Source organism: Gouania willdenowi, chromosome 6 (genome assembly GCF_900634775.1).
Source record: "Gouania willdenowi chromosome 6, fGouWil2.1, whole genome shotgun sequence".
In the NCBI taxonomy this organism is placed as follows: Eukaryota; Metazoa; Chordata; class Actinopteri; order Blenniiformes; family Gobiesocidae; genus Gouania; species Gouania willdenowi.
This window is the reverse complement of record NC_041049.1, coordinates 6,505,095-6,527,963: the sequence shown is the minus strand read 5'-3', so window position 1 is coordinate 6,527,963 and position 22,869 is coordinate 6,505,095. Positions and strand designations below refer to the sequence as shown.

At 39.1% G+C, this 22,869-nt stretch overlaps 1 protein-coding gene across 29 annotated transcripts in view; it reads right to left on the bottom strand.

Annotated features, from left to right (window-relative positions):
* celf2 (cugbp, Elav-like family member 2) overlaps positions 1 to 22,869 on the bottom strand; it is a 286,166-nt gene that overhangs the window by 38,709 nt on the left and 224,588 nt on the right. For all 29 annotated transcript variants that reach the window (XM_028451254.1, XM_028451255.1, XM_028451260.1 and 26 more), the window contains 2 exons: positions 18,372 to 18,506; positions 7,170 to 7,249 (listed from right to left, as the gene is read on the bottom strand). In XM_028451254.1, coding sequence (XP_028307055.1) covers positions 7,170 to 7,249; positions 18,372 to 18,506 — 215 coding nt within the window. The remainder of the gene's footprint in view (positions 1 to 7,169; positions 7,250 to 18,371; positions 18,507 to 22,869) is intronic.

Sequence of the window (22,869 nt, the reverse complement as noted above, 5' to 3'; positions counted from 1 at the left end):
ATATTTTTAATGCTTTCTTTTGTTAATTCTCCTCTCTCTCTCAAGGACCCCCTGTTGTGCCATTGCGTACCCCCATTTGAGAAACACTTAAGTAGACAGTTCAGTACTGAGGGGTATTCCATAAAGGAGGGTTAACAAACTCTGAGTCTATCCATAAACTCTGGGTCAACATACCCCGCGATGGGAAACTCTGTGTATCTGATTCCATTACAGATGGTATGAAGTGGGTTCATCAACCCTGAGTATGTAAACCTTGGGTTACTTACGTGCACGCGCGCGATAAAAAGCCATCATCAATGGATCGAAGATGACTTGAGCTGCCATGACAACCACCCGGAAAATAGTGATTTATTCACCGTAATGGGTGAAATAAGCCGGTGTTTTAGGAATATGAGCCTGTTCTAAAGGTGTGTTCAGTCTTCAGTGACTATAGTGGCTTAAATCACCTGCAATTAGTCACACTTTTTGGTTGCTTCATCACTTTATTGCTTCAGTGACGTGACGAGTGGTGAATAATATGAACAAAATGTGTCTGAGGAGACGTGTCAGCAGCATAAGATGTCTGCATAGAGAGTCCTCCTGTTACACTGGATATTAAGACAGTAAATGCCGCTTGATATTGCATTATTTATATTGATTTTTAATGTAATATTGTCGCCAGAGTTATCTCGACGTCCTAAAAAATGTCATAAAAGAACACTGATGCGGGACGCGAACCCGCGACCCGTCACTTTCAAGAGCAGCGTCACAAGTCAAATTGTCATCTCCTCCTTTATATTTTCCACAGGTTTGAATTCAGTGAACTTTACTACAGACGTCAGTAGATGTTTTAATGCAGATCAACCTCTCAGTGTCTTTCACTTAATGATCCACAATGTTATAAAGAAAACTACCGTTTGCACAAAGCAAACAAAAAAAACGTAAAGCAACACAACATTAATGATGTGAACACGTCTGTGGTGTGTGATGTGACTAATGTGTTTCAGAGAAGAGTGTTAAGGTTCATTAAAGTGTTCAGGTGGGCGGAGCCAGGTAGAAACCCAGGGTTTCTTTGATAAAACCTGCCAGCGACCAGGTTTAGTTCACGGACAATGTTGCCATGGTAACATACTCAGAGTTTGAACATAACCCGCTTTTCTGGGCCACAAAAGAAAAAATAAAGTGTTATTTTAGAAAAATTCCAAATTCCACAATAAATGAATAGGTAAAATGATTTACTAAGATTTGCTTTTTAAAAAAACAAGGATGCATTGAATTAATGTGAAATTAATCCTTAATAAAGCATTTACATCGTTAAACTAAAACTAAATATTGATTTTTTTTTTGTTATTATTATTATTTATTTCAAAAGAACAACAGATGGTTCATGCTTCAGAAGCCGAATTTGATCTTTTTTTTTTTTTAACAGCGTGATCATTTTGCATGTTCTCCATCAACATCCCTGCTTTATCCTCCAACCACAGCAGTCATTGTGTGCGTGTGCTTGTCTGTTGATGTTTGTTAGCCCGCCCTGTGATGGAGCGCTGACCTTTTCCATGGTGTGCCCCGCACTGCACTTTAACGATTAATCAGTGACCCTGAAAACGAAGCGAAAAGATACTCGTCCTCATATTTTATCCAGTGTTGGTGATTGTGTGTCGACAGCTGACAGATGTGTTTGTTCTCCATTCAGACACTGCTGTGTTTTCTCTTCTGCTCTACTTAAGCTTTATTCCTCATGTGCTTGAATGAATATTTGTGTATATATAAATGTGTGTGTGTGTGTGTGTGTGTGTTGGTATAACGCAAAGGCATGATAATGTGCAAGTGAACCTGTAACGTCATGCAGAGAAAATAGGAAAGAGAAACAGAGCTGGAAACAGAAATCAGTATTAGAGGAAGGAGCGGCGCACGGAGGGAGGTCAGCACTAAACGAGTCAGTGAATAACAAAACAAACACAAATACAACACAACGCTATATGTGTGTGTCAATGACCTGCAGAGGCAAAAGCAATGGATTACGAGTACTCACGTTACTGTATTTGAGTTGCTTTTATGGGTACGTGTGCTTTTTTCAGTATATTTTTAAATCAGTAATCCTCACTATTGTTATCTGTTTTTTTTCTTGTGTCGGCCGTTAACTCCTCCTACACCGTTTGCCTGATTTGACAAATACGCTATCAAAATATTCCGAAAGTTCCAGAGATTTATGCTTGTACTTTTATAATTTGTAACTTTTAAACTTTTTGAGTTATTACATTTTTTTGTGAAACTGCATTGACAAGTTCAGCTTATACATTCAATCCATTTCAACCTTATTGCTAATGTTAAGCTATTGGTACATGTTAATTATATTACTTGGTTAATGCTAAGTTAGTGCTAATGCTAGGTTAGTGCTATTGCTAGGTGAATACTAATGCTAATGCTAGGTTAGTGCTAATGCTATTTCTAGGCGAATGCTTAGTTAATTCTAATGTGAATGCTCGGCTAATACTATTGTTAGGCTAATGATATAGCTAGGTAAATGCTAATACAGCTTAAACATTCAACACATTTCAACCTTTTTCAACCTTATTGCTAATGTTAAGCTATTGGTATGTTATTGCTATTATTTGGCTAATGCTAAGTTGGTGCTAATTCTAGGTTAGTGCTATTGCTAGGTTAAAACTAATGCTAGGTTAGTGCTAATGCTAAGATAATGCTATTGCTAGGCAAATGCTAATAATAGGTTAATTCCAATGTGAATGCTAAGCTAATAATATTGTTAGGCTAATGCTATAGCTAGGCAAATGCTAATGCTAGGTTTGTGGTAATGCTAGGCTAATGTTGTTATATGCTATTGATAATGCTATGGTAATGCTAGCTAATGCTAATGCTATTGTTAGCTAATGCTAAGCTAATGCAGTGCGACGCATCGCCACTTGCATTTTCTTCATGAAATGCCAATATTCTCATTTTACTTGTACTTAAGTACGTTTTAAAAGAGGTAAAGTAATTTGTTACATTTCTACACCCAACCGTTACTGAGCACATTTTAGTTTTTTGTTTTAAAATGATCAACGGACATTGTGAAACTACAAAGAATGAAATGACCAGACAACAATCAAGTACATCAAATCATAGCCGACCAATCAGATTACACATGGCGCCAAAACAGCACTGAATGCTGGTTATTTGTTCTCAATTGGGCCGCAGAGGTTGTCATCATTACTGCAACTTTGTATTTCAATGTATAAATGATATAAAAGTGTGTAGTATACTGACAAAATCCATGCAATAGGTGACACTTAGTGACTATATTTACTTCATTTGTGGAAATCCTGTCCAATAATTTGATGATTTTGGAAAAATTAGAGTTTCTTTCAACAATTTCAGATGAAAAATGAGTTCTATCATGTTACAGTATACAAGCATGGCAAAACTGCAAACCCCTGCAAATATTGTAGAGTTTCATTGAATTGGTGATAAATGAATCAATAAAAAACTCCACTTTAATAATTGTAAAGTTCTAATTCCAAATAAAACTGTTGAAATGTGTTTTTTAAAGCGTATTATTTTGCGAAGATGCCAATATTTATGTTTGGATGTGATACAGTGATTTAAAATTACTCCCAATTTCTGCCTAATTTCAATCATTCATTCCCATGAAAACTTTTCAATATTGCCAAAAAAGTTCCTGTAAAAAACAATTGCCAATTATTTTACGCTACTTTACAACCCTACTGAGATATCTACAACTAAATGATTTGGTCATTTTCTCAGCCATTTTTACTTTCCCCTACAGTCTGATTTGGATGTATTAAAGGGCTGGATTTGACTCTATGTAAACCATGATGACAAATCATCTGTTATTGGTGTAATTTCTTTTAAAATAAAATTGAACATTTTGACAAACTTTATTTATACAGATGTCTTTGTGGAAAATAAATTTAGTTCCAATTGTGCAAGATTTGCTCTCTTCCTTTTTAAGTTTGAGATATTTAGTGTATGCAAGGGAACCGTGGCAAGATATATTACCAAAAATAAACATGGGGGATAAAAGTAACTAGTAACTTTTACTTTGAGTACTAATTAATTGAGCTACTTTTTTTTTTTACTTGTACCTGAGTATTTTATGTTCTTGCACTTGATTACAATTGTACTCAAGTAGCCTACTTCTACTAGGTAGGATATAGTCATGTGTCACCATTACCTGTACTACTTGTATATACAGTTTCATCCTATTAAAATTTCTTGTATTATCTAAAAACTGTAATTGGCAAAAAAAATGATTCTGATTCAGTGCTCTTTACACCTCTGATGACATGTCCAGTGTATGACAACGAAGCATTGGACACACACATTGTCACACACATTAATCTACAATGGGGAGCAAAAGAACCACGTCAATGACCAAACTCCATTCGCTCATTCGGACCAGGGGTAATTACTTTTAAATTGCGAAACTAAGAAAACATTAACAAACCGACGCGGCAATTTAAACCCGCCTGAAGGTAAACAGCTTGTTTTTCTAAAATGGAAATGAAGGTATTTTGCCCATTGTCCATTGCAATATCTTAGTGTTATGGTTTAAGGCCCTTCCCATTACCCCAAAGTGTGTAATAAAAAATAAAATAAATAAAAAAAGGGACATTGGCAGTGTTTACTGAGCTCATTGTAGCAGACGACTGCTCCAAGCCAGGATAATTCTTTGGTTTAATACGAACGCAGTGGAAGGAAAATCACTCCAACGACCAAAGATGGACATGCTGCTGCTTTTTGGTCACATCAATCATCGCAAAAACTTGCTGAAAATCACAGGTTTCCTAAAAACAAATGGAGAGAAACCATCGCGCTGACACACAAACGCAAAGAACCAGAGGGAGGCGTGTGCGCTTTCCTCATGTCAGGGTCACGGCGCATCAATGGCAGCCATGATTATCATGATCAGCTCTAATGAGGGGGATCTGGGGGGTGACTGCCACTCTTTTCTACTTTAATACAGCATGTGATTACCACTTTTTGTGTCTCGCTGTGACTCACACTGATGCACAAAGTCTGCGCTCATCCGCTAGCGTGTATTTCCGTCCCCAATCACAGACCTGTCATCTATGCTGCTGCTGTCACAGGCTTCACAATAGTCGACGACACCCTAAAACTTTTTTTGGACGTGGGTGAACTCAAAGCTCGCTCCACAATTATTAAAGCGCTGGGGTCGCTGTGCTGCTGATGAGGTTTGGAACCTGGCAACCCAAACTGAGGCTGTGGTGTCAGAGGTGCAGCTTGGTTGGAGACTTTACCTTTGATTAGACACCCATGACCCCCTTCTCTCCCATTGAAAAAAGGGACAATAATACCCGATATGGATTTAATCAGCGGTGGAAAATGAACATGTGACATTTTGGGACCCTGGTTTGGGTGGAGTCAAAAGTGAAGGCCTCACATTTGGTTTGTTCACACAACCCTTCATATATTGTACATCGACATTGTGGCTTTGTGCATTGTGGCATCGACAGACAAATTTTACGCGTTGGAAAGTGCAAAAATTAAAAGAGTTTTAACGAGAAACTTTTGTCATTTTCATATGCAGCCTGAGACCAAAAGTTGACAATTGTTGCGTTAAAGCAAGAGTAATAATCAGCTGATGAAGTTGAATAAAACAACTTGTTGGTTTCAGACAGACTGGCACTGAAGGATCTCCTTGGAAGATGGGTGGGGGAAAGCGATGGAGACTGCTTGTATAGGTATTAACATTAACAGTCGATAACCGACCAGTAACACGTCCATCATTGTACTGCAACTCCAGTTTTTTAATACAGACTTTTACTTTGAAAATCAATCTTGTCCTCTTCTTATTTTCTGCACTAACAAGCAAATGTTAATTCATCTTCATGTGATCATCATAGTAATAAGAGACAGTAGCCATGTTCAAAATGTCATACTAACATACTACTCATGCTAAGTTTGATGTCAAAATGAGTATGTAGTGCGTTCACATTAGATAATATGAGAAGATTGAGTATGCAATTAATATCCGGATGTATACTATACTGTGTATTCCTTTTTTGAAGTATGCACGGTGAGCATACTAGTCATACTCAACCACCCCATGATGCATTGCGATTGAGCGGATATTCACGGAATAATAAAATGTTCCTGGGACCAGCTTCAAGCTAAAAATCAAAAATCCCCTTTTGAAGACAAAACCATCTCTTCTTGTCTTTAATGAGTTTTTAACACTTTTGTACATAGGGCTCTTGTTTTGAAGTTAACCTGAAGTTTTGTCAGTAGTAAACGGCGGGCAATATCAGAATCTCCGAAATTGTATGGATCCTCACACTGGACTGTAATGTTCTAATGTCAACTTATCTTGTTACCAACAATAAGTTATTAACTTAGACTGATTATTCATGGTTAAAGTCTCTAAATTTGATTGAAAATGCAGTTTTTCTCCTTCTCGTGTGAACAAGGTCTATTAAAAGTCGAGCATAAACGTGCCTCTTGTTTTTCATGAAGAGGAAAATCTTTTTAAACATTTGAGGGAATAATTATCTCAAACTCTTGTCATAAATAATGTGGACCTCTGTGGAATCTAATAGCTTTGGGATGAATCAGTTTACAGTCAGAAACCCAAACGCTACAACCTAAAACTGAAAATTTTAACTGTATCAAAAGTGAGAGTAGGAGGTTTTTTGAGTTGTTAAGGTAATTCTGACATATAATTACTCTATGAATTCATTTTACTTTAATTGTGTACATGTCCAAAGGGTTTCTGACAGATTTTTGTGTGAGTTTGACTGATTTTTTTTTTTTTTTTCAGTAATGCTGGATCCAGGGTTTCTGCTCAATGCTTAAAACGACACAACTCAATGACTCACAATAAATGTACAGATATTCTCAGGGTCATGGATTGGCCTCTCAACATTTAGAAAGAAGCTTCTCTTTTTCTTCTCCAACACAACGTGGACAAGATATTTTTTGTAGTTAAATGTGCCTGAGTTCACTTTCTGTGAAACGACTCGTGTCGTTTCAGAGCCGAGGAAGGTAGAAGAACTTCACTTCACTTGTTTCAACCTATTAAGCAGCCAGTCGTGGCTTCTAAGAAAAGATAACTAAAAGGTGAGACATACAGTATAATTGCTTGTGCATTTACAGAGTGAAGAGAATGTATGAGACAGAGAAAGCACAAGAAAAGGACGAGAGTACCGTACCTCCATAGTCTGAGACTGGTGCATGGCTTTGATTGCATTCTGTGCCATAGCTCGGGTGGAAAACGTGACAAACGCACATCCTGTAAGGAGGGGAAGGAAAGGATGGAGGGACAGTGGAAGGAAGGGAGGAAGGAAGGAGGGAGGGCAGAAGGGCAGGAGGAGGAGGAGGAGGAGGAGGGGGGAAGACGAGAAAGAACAAAAACAAGACAGAAGGGTTGGACACATCGTTGTAATAAAAAAACAACAGAGATTGATACAGAGAACAGTTCACAGGCAGACAACGAGTGTTTCTCCGTCACTGTAGGAAACATCAGGCCAGAGAACATGAGCACAGTGTCATGACAAAGCACAGCTCTTCCATGACCCCCCACCACCACCACCACCACACACACCCTTCCACCACCACCCACATCCACAACAAGACATCGCAGACAATAACCATCAAGAGTTCTAGATTGGCTGTTGACGCCTTCTCCACCTCCTCTCCGTCGCTCTCTTTTTGTCTGCAATTTCTCCATCTCGCTCCTTTACAGCAGCCAAATTAGTCATACCTGCTGCTTTCCCTCAAACAATTCAACAATGTAAATCAGCCCCGAATTTGCATGAGAGCGATTTGAATTCCTCGGGGCCTTTCATTTTCGCATTGTGTCTTTGATTGGCTGCTCTCTTTTCTCTCTTTGTCAAACAGGCAAAAAATGTGGCGGAGACGAGGCGGGGACGATGTGTCTCTTGGGATTTTTTATTTTTTTTGGAAGACTGCTATCCTATCTGATGGGAAATGATGTTAATTCAATCCACTATAATAATGAAGAAAACACAGGGACCAGGCTAGACGAAGGTGTGGTTGAACTCCAACGTGACGGACACTGATTTAAGCCAATCAAGTTTGAACTCAGCCTAGAGGCGGCTTTCGGAGCAGTTGGTTATTGGTTGTTGGTTTTGCAAAGGGGTGATGCGAGGTTGTGTTCGCCCGGGATGGTTAGGGAGTGATTAGAGGAGATAATGTGAGAAGTGCTTCAACAACACCCCAGGCTAATAATATGCTAACAAACTCAGCAAGCCATGTTAGTGCAGCCAGGCCTGAACCTATTACACACACACATGATCACACAAACAAACACGTATTCGGGTTTAGCTGGCTGCATCTTAGCTTTGGCCACAAAGGGAAGGAAAATAGAAGGGCCTGGGTCATCAGATCTGAGGAACGGGCAGGAAAAAAAAAAAAGAAGGGGGGGGGGGATTTGAAGATGGATGATGCAGCAACACAGCAAAGGAGGAAAAGCCAGAGGAAAAACAAATGCGTTGTGGAAAAAACACCTTCACCTCCATCACAAGCCAGTGTTTGCAGTGATAAAACGAGGCTGGAAGTGAAGGACGGTCAGTTTAATTTACAATGAGGGATTTCCCTGAATAAAGTACCACACAGGCTATCCATCACTGACGGAACGATGATGTTATTACAAATGTCTTGTTTCCTGAATGTTGGGCAAATTTGCTTGTTTTACTTGAATTCCTGTAACAAAAGGGTCTTTTACCTTGGTTTCCACTTGGATACAATAAATGGTCAGTTTGTCTTACCTATAATAATTTACCAAAGACTTACTTACTTTCATTAACATACATGCATCTACAGTAGTAGTGATGATTATTTATTAAGGCTATCCTGATCCAATACTGATTATTAAAAAAAGAAAGAAAAATAAACTGCATTATTGGCTTCCATCTAAAATCTATATTTAAAGGCACACCGTGGACTTTTTGACCTAAAGAGTTATTTTAAATGATTCCTCAGGCCAATATACAACACTTGACAGTATCAATGCTCTGAGCGGGGCTTCCCTCTTAAAATACAGACTATCTAAGTTTGGAGGAGCGGACCGTCTTTCACCTGGTAATGTGATCTGGAGAATGCCTAGAGAAGTTTCACTTTACAGCAGTCACGTGACCACAGACTCGGCTATATATAGTTACCACGTGACGTCACAACATATGGGCACTTCCTGACCCGGTGCCATTGCTGTGGGCAGCCTCTGTTTACAGCCAAAAGAGCACAATATGGTAGTTTCGTGTTGGGTTAATGGTGCACTAATCACAGCGATAGTTCAGTTAAACATGGATTGTTTAGTAAGGGAAGTCGTCGGCAAGTCAGATCCGTAACTGAGGGATAAGGCTTGGCTCTCAGGGCTGGGCTTGTGCCGCAGCTACAGTCTATGAGCTAGAGGAGCTCACCTCCGCACTCTTCTCCCCGCCGCCGCAGTGCTCGGCCTGCATCGATGGCGCTTCCCCCCGACTCCCTAGCCTCGCCGCCGTTGTCAGCCCTTTTCGCATGCCGGGTCGCCCGGCCGCCGCGCCGACCCTTGTCAAAGGGAGCCGACGACTGCGGTGAGGCCAATGAGTGGGGGGGGCACCACCGACACGGTGAGGAAGACCGAGTGCCGGTACTGTTGATTTTTGTGACATTGCTGCGGCGCTTGTGGCCACTAGGGGCGCTTGCGTGAAAGTTACCGGTCTAGCGCCCCTAGTGGCCAAAAACTGCACAGTGTGTCTTTAAGCACTCAGATACATAATTTGTTTTATTGGATTTATTGACGATATTTTCAGGGTCTTCAGTTTTTTTTTTCATTTATTCTATTCAATGTGGAATATACCTATGTTTGGTTAAACTAGTTTAGTTATTTACTCAGGGTCTTCCAATTTTGTTTATTTTTTTTATTTTATTTAAATATGTACAGAACCCATTGGTAAAAAATAAATAGGTCGTTTTTTCTGATTGAATAACATCCCTTGAGCAAACCTTTTTTAACATTCAAAAGTACAAAATAAGTAATAAATGTAAGTGTTTCATGTTGATATTGCACCGTAATGATATTGGTATTGGCCAGTTCTCAAGGCAGCATCATTGGTATGGTATCAGAAATGAAAAAGTTATTTTGGGACACTTATTAATTATAATACAGCTTCAACAATCCTTAAAACAATGCCTTTTCATTTAAAAATATATGCACCTGATTGGCTCGTTTTATGCTCACATCCCTGTCATTCAACCAATTTGACCAATGACCGGACTAAATGTGAACAATGAATATTTTTTTAGTAGCTTTGATTGTCTCGTCTTCATCACAGAAATAAAGTTCTTTGACGAACACATTTCGTCATTTTCGTTGACCAAAGATCCGCTCCTGAAGTAGATCAGCACTAGTGCTAGCTAGGGGCTTTAATTTGGGTCACCCCTCTACACTCAAGCTAACCTGCTCTGACCCTATTTATAAAAGTCATCTGTCGGAACTTCACTCATGCTTCAAACCAAAAAGGTTACTTTAGCCAAAGAGATAGAGTTCCGTCTTTAGCCTGTTTTCACTGCCTAATCCTGATGTTTTTAAATTGAACCTTAATCGGCAAAAAAACAAGTCTTTATTGCGTCAAAGAGGTAAAATATTAAAATCCCAGTTTGAAAGGAATCTTGTGCAGAGCTGGGATATGGCTCGTGTACTAAAAATACCTCACGGGCCACATTCTGTCGTCTGAGGAGCACCAAACAGTCTTTTAATGAAAGTAGGGTAGCTCCCAGGGCCCAGCCATCCACTGGTGGCGTGATCCATATTTTATTAATAGCAGCGTGGTGGAACGTTGGTCTGATTGATATCCTGATTTAATAGGAGATCCGCAGAAAAAGCAGGGTGGGACCAAAGACCTCTGGGAGTTTCAGGCTGATGGAAATCCTTTCAGACCATTACTTTCAACCTGCTTAGAGCTGTTTATTTACCAGCCAGAAACAGGTTGAACTAGTAGAGTTCCCTCTTTGACTCACATCAATTACACAGTGGTTGATATGAGCTGGACGGAAATGAGGATGTGGCCAGAACACTTGAAATATTGATGAAGACAAAAGTGAGAAGCTGAAAAAGGAATGGAAGGGGGAAAGGGGGAATCGAAGGAAGGCGGGTGACTTGATATATTTGAGCAGAAAGAGGACAATTTGATGCAAGAGCGGATTCTGGGACAGAGTAGCTGGGGGACTACCGGATGTAAGAGCTGTAGCCTAAAGAGGGACAACCTTGAGGAGAAAGAGTGAGAAGGCTTCATTGATTGATACAATGAAACATCCATAACATCTGACAAGCACAGAAAAAAAAAGGACGGACGAGTGACCAGCACATCCACAAGGAACCTGTTTGACAATGACAGCGACGGATTGTGTGACAGGAGGAGGAGGAGATGAGAGAAAGAGGAAGGGGAGGAGAGAGACTCACAAAGCTACTCCATCTCTTCAGCACAAAGACACCACAAAGGGATGAAGGCAGGGAGTTTATTATGAAGGTGGGTGTGTTTAAATATGGAAAGAAGTGATTGCTGGAGGGTGCAGAATCTCTTCAAAACAGTCGATTTTCAGTATTGTCATTAATCCTTTATGCTGCTGGGCGTATTGTTACACCTGCAACAATGAAATTTCTCCCTATTTATTCCTTTTTAAACAATAAATAAGAAAATTGCATTAGCTTGTCTATTTAAGGGTACAATTTCAAATGCAAGCTGATATCAATAGCAAGAACACAGCATATACCTTAGGGGTTTTGTTTGGTTATTTCCTTCAAGGCTGTATTCACACCTGCGGATCGTTTACTCCGATTCAGAGGCTAAATGGATACAACTGTGGCATATTTAATTTGTTTTGTTTGGGTTTCCATGGCAACAGTCTGTTGTGGTACAAAGTTGTGAACAAACGCAATGCAGCTGTTCTCGCATTGGTCGCGGAAGGAAAAACACCAGGTAAAACGACAATCATGGAGCACCAACAATGTGTGTGTGACTAGTTCTGAAAATATCCAAATCTACCAGGAATCCAGACTGCGCAAATAATGACTTACTCCATCGGATGAGATGTAGACGTGCCGCCTCAAGTAATCCCTGACAAAGATGGACATCACATGCTCACGCAAAACCACAGACGGTCCATCAGGTGAGCTCATCTGTAAAATGCTCAACCATCCAGATTTCAGTGAGGAGTCTGAACTCCTCTTTCTACGGTTTCATTAGTTTTCGTTGACGGCGGCCAGCCGGGGGCTGGTTTATCGGACGTTGAACCACAGTAATGAGTCAGTTGTGTCGATTTCTGTGTCGGTTACGTTACCACTGAAAACAATCCGCTACCGGTGTTGAATAGAATCGAGCAGAGACCAGCCCTTCTCGGCCATCTTGGGCTGCTTCTTTTGTTCCACTACCAAGAGCAATTGCTGTGAACAAACTGATCTTTGGAGAAAACTCTCACTGGAGGCAGGAGTGAATACACCCTAAACGTCATTTTAACGCAGCAATTACGTCAGACAGGTTTGCCACCAAGTAACGCATCAGGGTCGCAGGAGGAGTTGGAGGAGCCTTCATCAGGCGCCAGCTTCTGTGGCTGATGGTATCTGATGATGGCAGATTTGCCAGATAGCGGTAAAACCTTTGACCCAACACAATGATGGTTCCGGTCTTTCTGATGTCTTAAGTTTGCATTTACTCCAAAACTTCGACCTTCTTGACTGAAGCTAGCGGTTGATGGTGGCTCCACGGAGATGACCGGAATCACCATGTAGTCGAGTCATAGATGATGTCAACACTCCTCCTATGACATGTCCGTTGAAATGACAGGTTTAACTCCACACTGCTCTAAAAGGACTTTTAAAGAAAATAACCCAACAAAATCATACCTAAAGAATTATATTAAGAACTTTTGACAAAGCTTGCAATTGAAATTCACAACAGGTACCCTTTAAATTACTTAATTTATTCAATGTATTTTACAATCTAAAACTGACCCTTCTGATAAACTTTGGATTGATTTTGGTTCTGGTGGAAGTAAAAATTGGCGTTTTGCATTAAAAACATTGAAATTTGGTCCCACACACACTTGTACTTCACCTTGATCTGTTCTCTTCATCTGAAATATGTATAGCAGTCTAATCATCCAAATTAGTTTAGTTTATTTTCAGGTGAAGAGTTTGCAGTAGAGGATAACTAGATATTTTCACAGTCAGCCACTTGTCTCCTGATTTGTTCAGCAGACTCAGAAATGGCCTCGACCCTACAATGGAGCTAAAGTTAAGAGCTCAGGTACGACCATACTTGCCAACCCTCCCGATTTTCCCGGGAGAATCCCGAATTTCAATGTACCTCACGAAAATCTCCTGGGGCCACCATTCTCCCGATTTTCTCCCTATTTCCGCCCTGACATTGTCCGGGCGGACCATCCTTCACTGAGCGTCGTTTACGGCCGGACAATAATAACGATTACACCGCATAAGAAGAGTAAGAAGAGACATGGCGGCATGTAAGAAGAAGAAATATGCCTGCAAATTCCAAAATGACGGGAAAAAACAATTTAACTTTATTCAGGACAGCTCAAAAGGGAAGGGCTGCAATGTGTGTAGGTCAGACTTCTCGAATGAACACGGTGGCCGAACGGACATCACGAGTCATCAACGGTCAGAGAAGCGCAAGGCTGCTGCAACGCAGCACCGTTCACAGCCCAGTATTTCGAGCCATCTGGCCAAATGGAGACCTGAGGGAGTTACTTTTGCTGAGACAAAGATGGCTATGCTGTTAGCTACAAGTAACATACCATTTACGTTTGTGGATGTTTTCAACAAATCCGTGAAGGATATTTTCCCGGATTCAGAGATCGCTCGCCAGTACGCAAATGGCAGAACAAAAGCTACTCACATAGTGAAAGGTAAGTGTTTTCTAAGAGTTAGTATTTTAAGATTAAATTGTTAAATGTATATATATATATTTTTTTTTGTGTGTGTGTGTGTGTGTGTGTGTGTGTGTGTGTAAGCAGAACGTACAGTTAGTAGAAAAACAGTTTTTACATTATTATGTACTTTGATAGGTGCCATTGCCCCGGAATTAGACAAGGGAGTGATCGAACTGTGCCAAAACCAACCCTTTGGTTTGATGTGTGATGAAAGCACAAGCCGAAACATGGATAAAGTATGTATTTTGTATTTACACTTCTCTTGTAAAGCAATTTGTGGGTGCTGTCAGTAAAAATTGCTTTCTAAATAAATATTCTTTTTTTTTAAAGGAGTTTGTGATATTGGCCAGGGTTTGTGATCCGAAAACTCAGGAGGTGGTGACAAGGTTTCTGCACATGCCAGTGTGCAACATTGGCACAGCACATAACCTCTTTGAGTCACTGAACAGAGTGCTAAGGTAAATGTAATGGGAAGATTTCTCCCTGCCAGCCTTATCGCTGACATCCCACTGAAGGACATCAAGTTCATGGATGCCAGCCTACATTTGCCAGACAGCGAACTTTTCCTCGGAGCAGCTGTACAAAACCTCTTGGAGGACAACATGGATGACCTTTCCTCCTCTGTCCCAATGATGATCAAGTAAACATTATGATTATTGTGTTATCCAAATCAGTTTACCTCCTAAGAGCTAACTGACATCCCATCATACAATGCCTGTAATTTTTTTGATCTGATCATGTGTCACAGGGCAGTTAGAGACTTCTTTGTAGCTGTGACCACAAAGATGATAACTGCATTCCCCCTCGACAACATCATCCTCCAATACCTGTCCGTGTTGAACCCAGAGTCACGGCATCAATTTTCTCCAAACTCAGGTGCACCGAGCATCCCCATTAATTGATGGTGGTAGTTGTTTATGAGGATAACAGAAAGCAATTATATCCCCAGCTCACATATGCTAAATTTGCTCATTTTCATTTGCAGTTGTAGAGTTAGGGAAAAGTCTGCTGCAGCTGCGGTTGGACCTGGATAACCTGAGGGAAGAAGTAGTGGAATACCAGGTGCTTGGCAGGAAAGATCTTCCTCAGGAAGCAAGGATCGACAGGTTTTGGGCCATGCTAGGGAGAGATGGAAGATTCCAGACTCTGGTACATTTGATGAAGGCACTTTTGTGCGTGCCCCACAGCAATGCATCATCAGAGAGGGTGTTAGAAAGATAGTGACAGAGAATAGAACAAGGATGGACAATTCAACCCTTAACGCACTCCTTTCCTGCCCATACCTACGCTCCTTCAAGAGCTGTGTTACTGGCTGCAAAGCATTGCACCTTCAAATACAACCATGTGTAGGAAGTTTTTGTTATGGTTATAGTCGTTGTTGTATAGGCTATGTTTAATTTTCCTTTTGTTGATTATTTTTATTTTTATTTATTTTGATGGATAATTTATGCAATGTATGCCTTTTTTGTTTAATTTTATGTTATTTATTTTATTTATTCTACTACTACCACCATTTACCATTTGCACGGGTACTGTGGAATTTTGAGGTCTCAAGGTTGGCAAGTGTGGGTACGGCTTACAGTGAGGTTTAACCGGAACGACAGGAAAGGTGAGGGATATGAATGGAGGTTAGGAGGTCTGAGGAGGCGGGGGGAGAGCAATCAGGGGGTGAGGTTGAGAGAGAGAGAGAGAGAGAAAGAAGAGGAGAGGAGAAACAAAGAGAAATAAAAAAGAGAAGGAGAGATATATAGAGCGAAAAAGCATGTATTCACAGTGGCTAAAACGGCCTTGGCCTTGCTCCAGTTCATTTGCATTGACTTCTTAAACGACTCTTTAGGGGAAATAATCAATGAAAAATGAAAAACAGGTCAAAGCAGGGTAATAAAAGGTCCAATAAACAACATATTGGATAATCTAGGTAACGTTATTACAGTTGGGAAGTCCATTTTGAGTTGTGAGGTCGTTCATAAACCTCTAACATACAGCTATTGTGTTTTTACTGTGTAATTACTGTATTTTCCAGAGAATAAGTCACACAGTAGTAGTATAGATTGTAAGAAATTTACTATTTTCCAAGAAAATCCTCAAATAATTTGCTCTGGGCTATAAGTCACATGCCCAGTTGTGAACATACTTCAGATTGGCTTTGTACAATGCTAATTTACTCCTTTCATTATGAGATACGCTATTAGCTAAAGAAGGTACGACTCAGCCAATCGGATCATGTTTAGGGCGGGGTTTGGTTCTGGTCGCATCTTCTGTGATGTTCAAAGGTTAACTGTATTCTACAAATGTCTCAATGTCTGCACATCAGTCCATTTACAGCTTTTTATGGACATTGTTTACGACAACCGAGCTGCTAATAGCCTGCTATGCTAACTGTCCGTCAGTTCTATTTTTCTGTTTTTTTGTTCCGGTCGAGAGCGCAATCAGACATGAACGAACTTGATGTGGTGGTTTGGATACTTCATGCTAGTTACAATGTCATTAGAGATGGGCGATGTTATCGGACGATATTAGGTGTGAAATCTAATATTATCGGTTGTATATTAAAAACCCGATGTGTGCCATTTTTCTTTTGAGACAACATAGTAAAAACTAATTTTGCCCTTTTTCCCATTACTTAAGTTGAATAAGTTATTCTTATTTTGCAGAGATGATTATTTCTTGAACCCATCCATGGACATCACATTAGAAATAGCCTTAATTCGTTTTTTCAATATGTACTCTTAAAGCTAGGGTAGGCGATTTTCTCCAGATAGACTTTTTAAGTTTTTAGTTGAAATTTTCTTAATGTCCTGATAGGAATTAAGATCTTATGTGCTCTGAAAAAGGAATGAAGGAAATCTGTCATCTGTAGCAGCTGTAAATCTGTAATAACTTCGACCAATGGAAAAAAGTGAACCCTTTCTCCCTGCTCGTTCTCAACACCTCGTGTGCACGAGCCCACACTCAAAGTGCGTCACTGGAAACGGACTTTAAACAGAGTTTTTAACATATAATGAGAAAGTTTAGTGTTCACTTACTGCTGAATGAGACATGAGACGACAAAGTTCCTACACAATACAAATGATGAGCTTAGATGCGCAGCAGCAGCCCTGCTCGTGCACGTGAGTGAAGGACGGAGCACAGAGGGGAGGGGGGAGGAGGATGAAGGCGGAGCCAACCGGAAAGCTACATTCAAAATGATGCTAGCTTTCGAAAATCCTCTACCCTACCTTTAAATAATGTGACGTAAAATTAGGTTGGTGTTGGTTAATTTCAGGAATCGTAAATTTAACGTCAAACATCCCTACGTGTCATTTTTTAAAAATCTAATGTAAACCGGTTTTTGGTTACCGGTTAAGTTAGACGTCAAGATGATTTCACTTTCACAAAATGTGTTTCACAAATCACATTTTATATTTATAGTCCATAGATAGGTCCCTTTATCGTAGTAGACGCTATCTTAATGTTAAATTAAATCTAATGACTGGGAAGTATATTAATCATTAGTATGCACAATGGTGCTAATACATCATACTGTGAATGAGAGTTTTATATTCACGCTTGTCCCGATGCATGTAATGTTTTGCTCTCATTTAAAAGAAATGAACTGAAGGTGCAGACAGCTTTAAAACATGAGCAGCCTGCGTGGTTCCCAGTGATTTATGCAAACTTCCAACTGACCGCTCTCACACGGGACAATATTTCTTTGCCAATCTCTCGCTGAAATTGAAACTTATTTTTAACCTGCGTGGAGCAATCTTTCTATTTCTGCTGGAGATGCAGCATCAAAGGGAGGAGCGATGATTGATCTGACTTCACTGAACCGCTCCACTTTCATCCTGGGGTTCAGAAGCACTCTGACGAGGGGGAACGGAGAAGGAAAAAGACTCACCTGTCTCACTCCCAGCAGCCTTTAGCGCTTTACGCTTCAGTTCCATTTATTCTTTTAACATGATTTTCGACGTGAACATTTACTGTCTGCTGTTACATCACCAAACGACGGGAAGCATTCCGAGTGAATGGGGATATGTTTTGGGTTTTTTTTGTCATCGCATGCACGTCACATAGACGTCACATCATTATTTTTCCAATTACCCATTTTTCTACAGAATATTGTGTTCTGGAGTTTATGACCTCAGAAGTTTTTGTTCTCCGCCTGAATACAATAATCATCAGTTTAGCGTAAACAACCCGTTGTTTTAGTGTTGACAGCTCAGGGATAAACAGATGTTGGAGAGAAAAATAGTGGAAAACTTACAATCGAACCTCCAATTACGCAGGAGAGGAATAACAATAATTATTTGTTATTTACCTTTGAGAAAAAGTTCATTGAAGATCAATAGCTAGCAGTGCTTTTAAGTGTTTAGGACCATGTGATCTTTGTCAAACTGTTGGAAGTGGAAGTCGAGGCAATGAACTGAAGCTGCTTGAGGCCGTTAGATATCACATGAGGAGCATTAACTGATGAGGGCACCAACCTCTGCTGAGCCCGTCGGGCCCTCGGAGGATCCGGCACTCCTCGATCTGTCCGAATGCGGAGAACATGACCCGGATGTCGTTCTCGTTGCACTTCTTTGAAACCATCCCGATGAACAACTTCCTGTCCTCCACCGCTGGGGAACAACAACAAGAGGAGAGAGGATGAACAAAGGTGAACCGTTATTAATGTACTGATCCCACACCAGTGGTTTTCTACCTTGGGGTCGTGACCCCATGTAGGGACGCCAGAAATGTCTTACATTAAAAAAAAAAAAAAAACACTGATTAAAAATGTGTTTTTGAATTATCATTATTTTTCCAAAATAAAATGCCACACACACAATTATTAATAACTAAGCAATAACGTAAGAATTTTACCATAGTTTGTTGCATTGCAGAATCATAATAAGGTACAAAAGCTACATTTTACACCAAAAAACACAAAAACTAGTCCTAAATCCCAAAAATTACACTGAAAATACACACAAAAAAGACTCTTAAATCACAAAATTACAACAAAAAAATACAAACTTGACTCGTAAATCACAGAATCACAACAAAAATACACAAAAAAGACTCCTACATCACAAAATTACACTATAAATACACAAAAGACTCATAAATCACACCAAAAATTACTGCTAAATCACAAAATTACAGCAAATAAACACAAAAACAACTTCTAAATCAAACAAAACAAAAAAGAACAAATAAAATCAACAGGAAGAACACAACAGAAGTTCTGACAGCATTCGTGTATTCCATCACGCCATCTGTGACACCCTGATCAATGCCTCATTATCACTCCAACGCAACTTAGTCTATAGCTCCTCCCCCTTTTCCCTCTTTCTCATTTCACCTCTCCTCATCCTACTTTCTGAAAATAAAACACGGGCCGTAGAACGCTGGTTCTAACCCGTGAGAGTGACTCTGGTGCGTGTGTTTGTACGTTCCCGCCACGTTGGATGAAATGCTAATCCAATTCATTTTTAATGAGGAAGCTGTCAGCTCTCACAGTGAGGCCAAAGAGATAAGCGGTCTGTTGCACTCTGGGAAATCAATAGCACACTTGTTTATTTTGCTGTTTGAATTGTTTGTGGGGTTTAAAAAAAAAAAACAAACTAACTCAAACGAACCATTGGGATCTGCTGCTACGATAAGTGTTGCTTGAAAAAGCTCAAACTCTTTGTACACACTGTGTGCGTTTAATGTGTGCGTCTGTGCACACAACTCCAGAGAAAGATTAGCACAAATCTAACAGCAATGTAATTAATTTACTCAGAGTTGATAGAAATGAAAGAGACGAGATATGGTTACAATTGACTCTTTCTAGTCTTTGGACGAGACGCGTAGAGGAAAACGCTATGATCTGAACTCAGCTTTGCTCTTTGGGAGAAATCGATCACCACTTTGTGCTAATCTTTTAAAATAAATGACCATTATCTAAAAACCCAAAGCATTAGCAATGCGAACGTTGCACCAAATAAACAACACTCATGAGCAAAAAATGAGAAATGTAAAGAAACAATCCCAAAAACATTTAAAAAGTCATTGTTTTTTCATAATCAATATTCTTATTTCAACTGTGCTGTACTCGGTTATGTGTCAAGATATGGGTGTGTGCTTCATAAATAAAGTTAATTTATATTGTAAATCTTTATTCAAGCACAAAAATGAAAAGATGCAAATAAATTGTAAAAATAAATAAATTAATAATAATAATAATAATAATAATAATAATAATAATAATAATAATAATAATAATAATAATAATAATAAAGCCAGCGTTTAACCTCGTAGTGATAATTTTTTTGATTTTTGACAATAATTTATTGATAGTCTTTAATTCTCCAAACAAATATTAGTTAAACAAAACTAATTGATCTAAGTCAACATTAATTAGTTTCTTATAGGCAACAAGTTTACACCAATTTATTTATTTTTTTTAAAGTAAAGTCAACTAATTATTCTTTATATTGCATAAACACAGGAAACGATAGTAATAATAACAATGTTATTCCTATGAAGTTATTCTCTTATTATGATGGATTTTTGTTTCAATTTACCAGAAAAGGAGAAATTAGATTTATTTTTCTCTTTTTGTCTTCTTCTTTTCTCTTCTTTCTCTATTATTTTTTTTTCGAAATTATTATTTTTCAATTTTTTAGAGGAAAAAAAAAAAGAAAAAACGAGAAATGGGATTTTGTAAATGTTGGTGGGGAGGTCTTTGTTACCATGGGAACGATGGGATGCTTTAACTTCATTAAAGCAGATGGATTGCGAAGCACTGCAATGAGTAATCATGACGATACATGTCGACCTCCACAAACGTGCATTTAAAGTGCTTTTTATGCAGCTTCTAAATCGCCTTTCATTCCTTTTACTAGTAAACGTACGTCTTTCACGTACACAAGCCTGCCTGTGAATTATCATTGATTTTCACGCAGGAAGCTGCACTCGTAATGTGGCAGTAGCAGCCCCAGGAATGAAGCCCTTTCTTCTGGTGATGGAGCATCAATAAAGTCACTGCAGCCTTGTCTATTCCTCCACCGTCTCATGCGCTGAGGGAAGTAATAACCGTGTGAGCGTCCATACGTCACTGTTACAGTGGATCCAGCACTGGGTCTATTAAAGGTCATTACCATTAAGTGGATGGATACGGCCCACGCTATATTTCACCATTCCGTCTGCGAATAGCGGCTTCTTTATTAAGTTCCACTTTTCCTATACTGACTGTTATCTCTTTTTAAGTCACACGCTGCCATATTTCAGTGGAGCGAGTGATGGATTTCATACGAATGTCTCCGTTGGCTTTTGGAGGACGTGGTTATTTTACTGTTCTCTCTCAAAGGCGGACGGCGACAGCTCGTGATCGTTTCAGCGTCAGACACGAGCAAACCTCGAGTTTCACCAGCAGACCTGCCTTGAATCGTAAATGTGACTGAGTGCTGCAGCAGGAAACAGAAATGTGTGTCTAAAGTAGTGCTGAGACTTGATTACATCTATTTATCTCATTAATTAGGGAAGGATTGTGTCACAAATTTGAGTTTTTCCTCAACTGAATAACATTAAAACTGACTGTTTAACCACTAGGAAAACTGTGAATCCCTGCAATTATTGGTGAATTTCAGTTACACAACGATTTATATTATCGCTGTCGTTTTTACTTTCTTCTGCGGGTTGATTTGGATGTGCCAACGGGCCGGATTTGGCCCCCAGGCCATGAGTTTGACACGTCAATTAGAGACTGGATTTTGAATCAATGAAAACAAAAAAATGAGCTTAAACAACAAATATGTGTTTTTTTTTATTTTCATCACCGAGTGCTAACATAATGTGCAATATGAATAAATGATATTATGATTGCATTGTTCACAAAACACAAACCTAAATTTAAATAAGATATATTCATGCGTTTCCGGATTATTTGTAAACTTTCTAAAACTAATGTGTTTTTGTGTATTAGAATAAAAAATAGCACTTAGTACTTTTTTTTTTTGTACATTATTATTCACAAAAGTCCCAGCACTAATACTGTATCTCAGAAAAAAACCCAAAAAAAACAAATTTTTCTTTTCATGTCGCTATTCTGAACAAAATGACCACATGTATTTATTTATTTTTATTTTTTATTGAACAAAACTCCCAATAACAGAATTTTTTTACAAAAATAAACAACTAAAAATGTACTATTCCAAATTATTATGCACAACAGAGTTTCAAAACATTTTATACTGTATATATTACAGAAAATAACAACAGTATTTGGTGATGATTCCTCATCAATGTGTTTTACTCTTTGAAGCACTGACATTGACTTGTTTACATGTGCATGTGACAGACTTTTAGGCAAGAACGTAAAATGAATTGAAGATAAATTGTATATTAAAGAAGTCACAAAAGGGGGGTGTGAGGGGTGAAAATAGAAAAGTGTTTTTCTTTGCATTTTATCAATAAAGAGTTTTAATACTGGTCTAAAATATGTTTTTGCAAATATTAAGTTATTTTTCATGAAATTTAAAAAGAATAGGCTTTTGTTTTCCATCCGGTGTTGTTATAATCTAAATGTAACGCCAACAAAGCACAGCAATGACTTCTCCTCTGGGTTCTCCTGTTTCTGGTGTTGTGGTCTAGGCATCAGTATTATAGGTATACCAGGAACGTTCCACGCTGTTTGGAGTGCAAAAAAAAAAAAAAAAAGCGATTATCTTGCGCTATTTTTTTTTTTTAGTACGTTATTTTTCTGTTATTAATTAATCACAATTAATGCGTTGAAGTCCCAGTATGGTAACTATACATCCGGTATGGTGACCATGTCTTCTTTCCATGTCTTGTCCAGACTGTGCAGGTGGATTTTAAAAACTCATGACAATGTCCTGGGTTTCCCAGGGACCCTGAACGCATCTCGGGAAAATTTCATTTTAGAAGATCGATGTCACGGACTGAGTTTACCTCATACTGAGATTGTTTATGAGCATATATGTGCATGTAACCCTA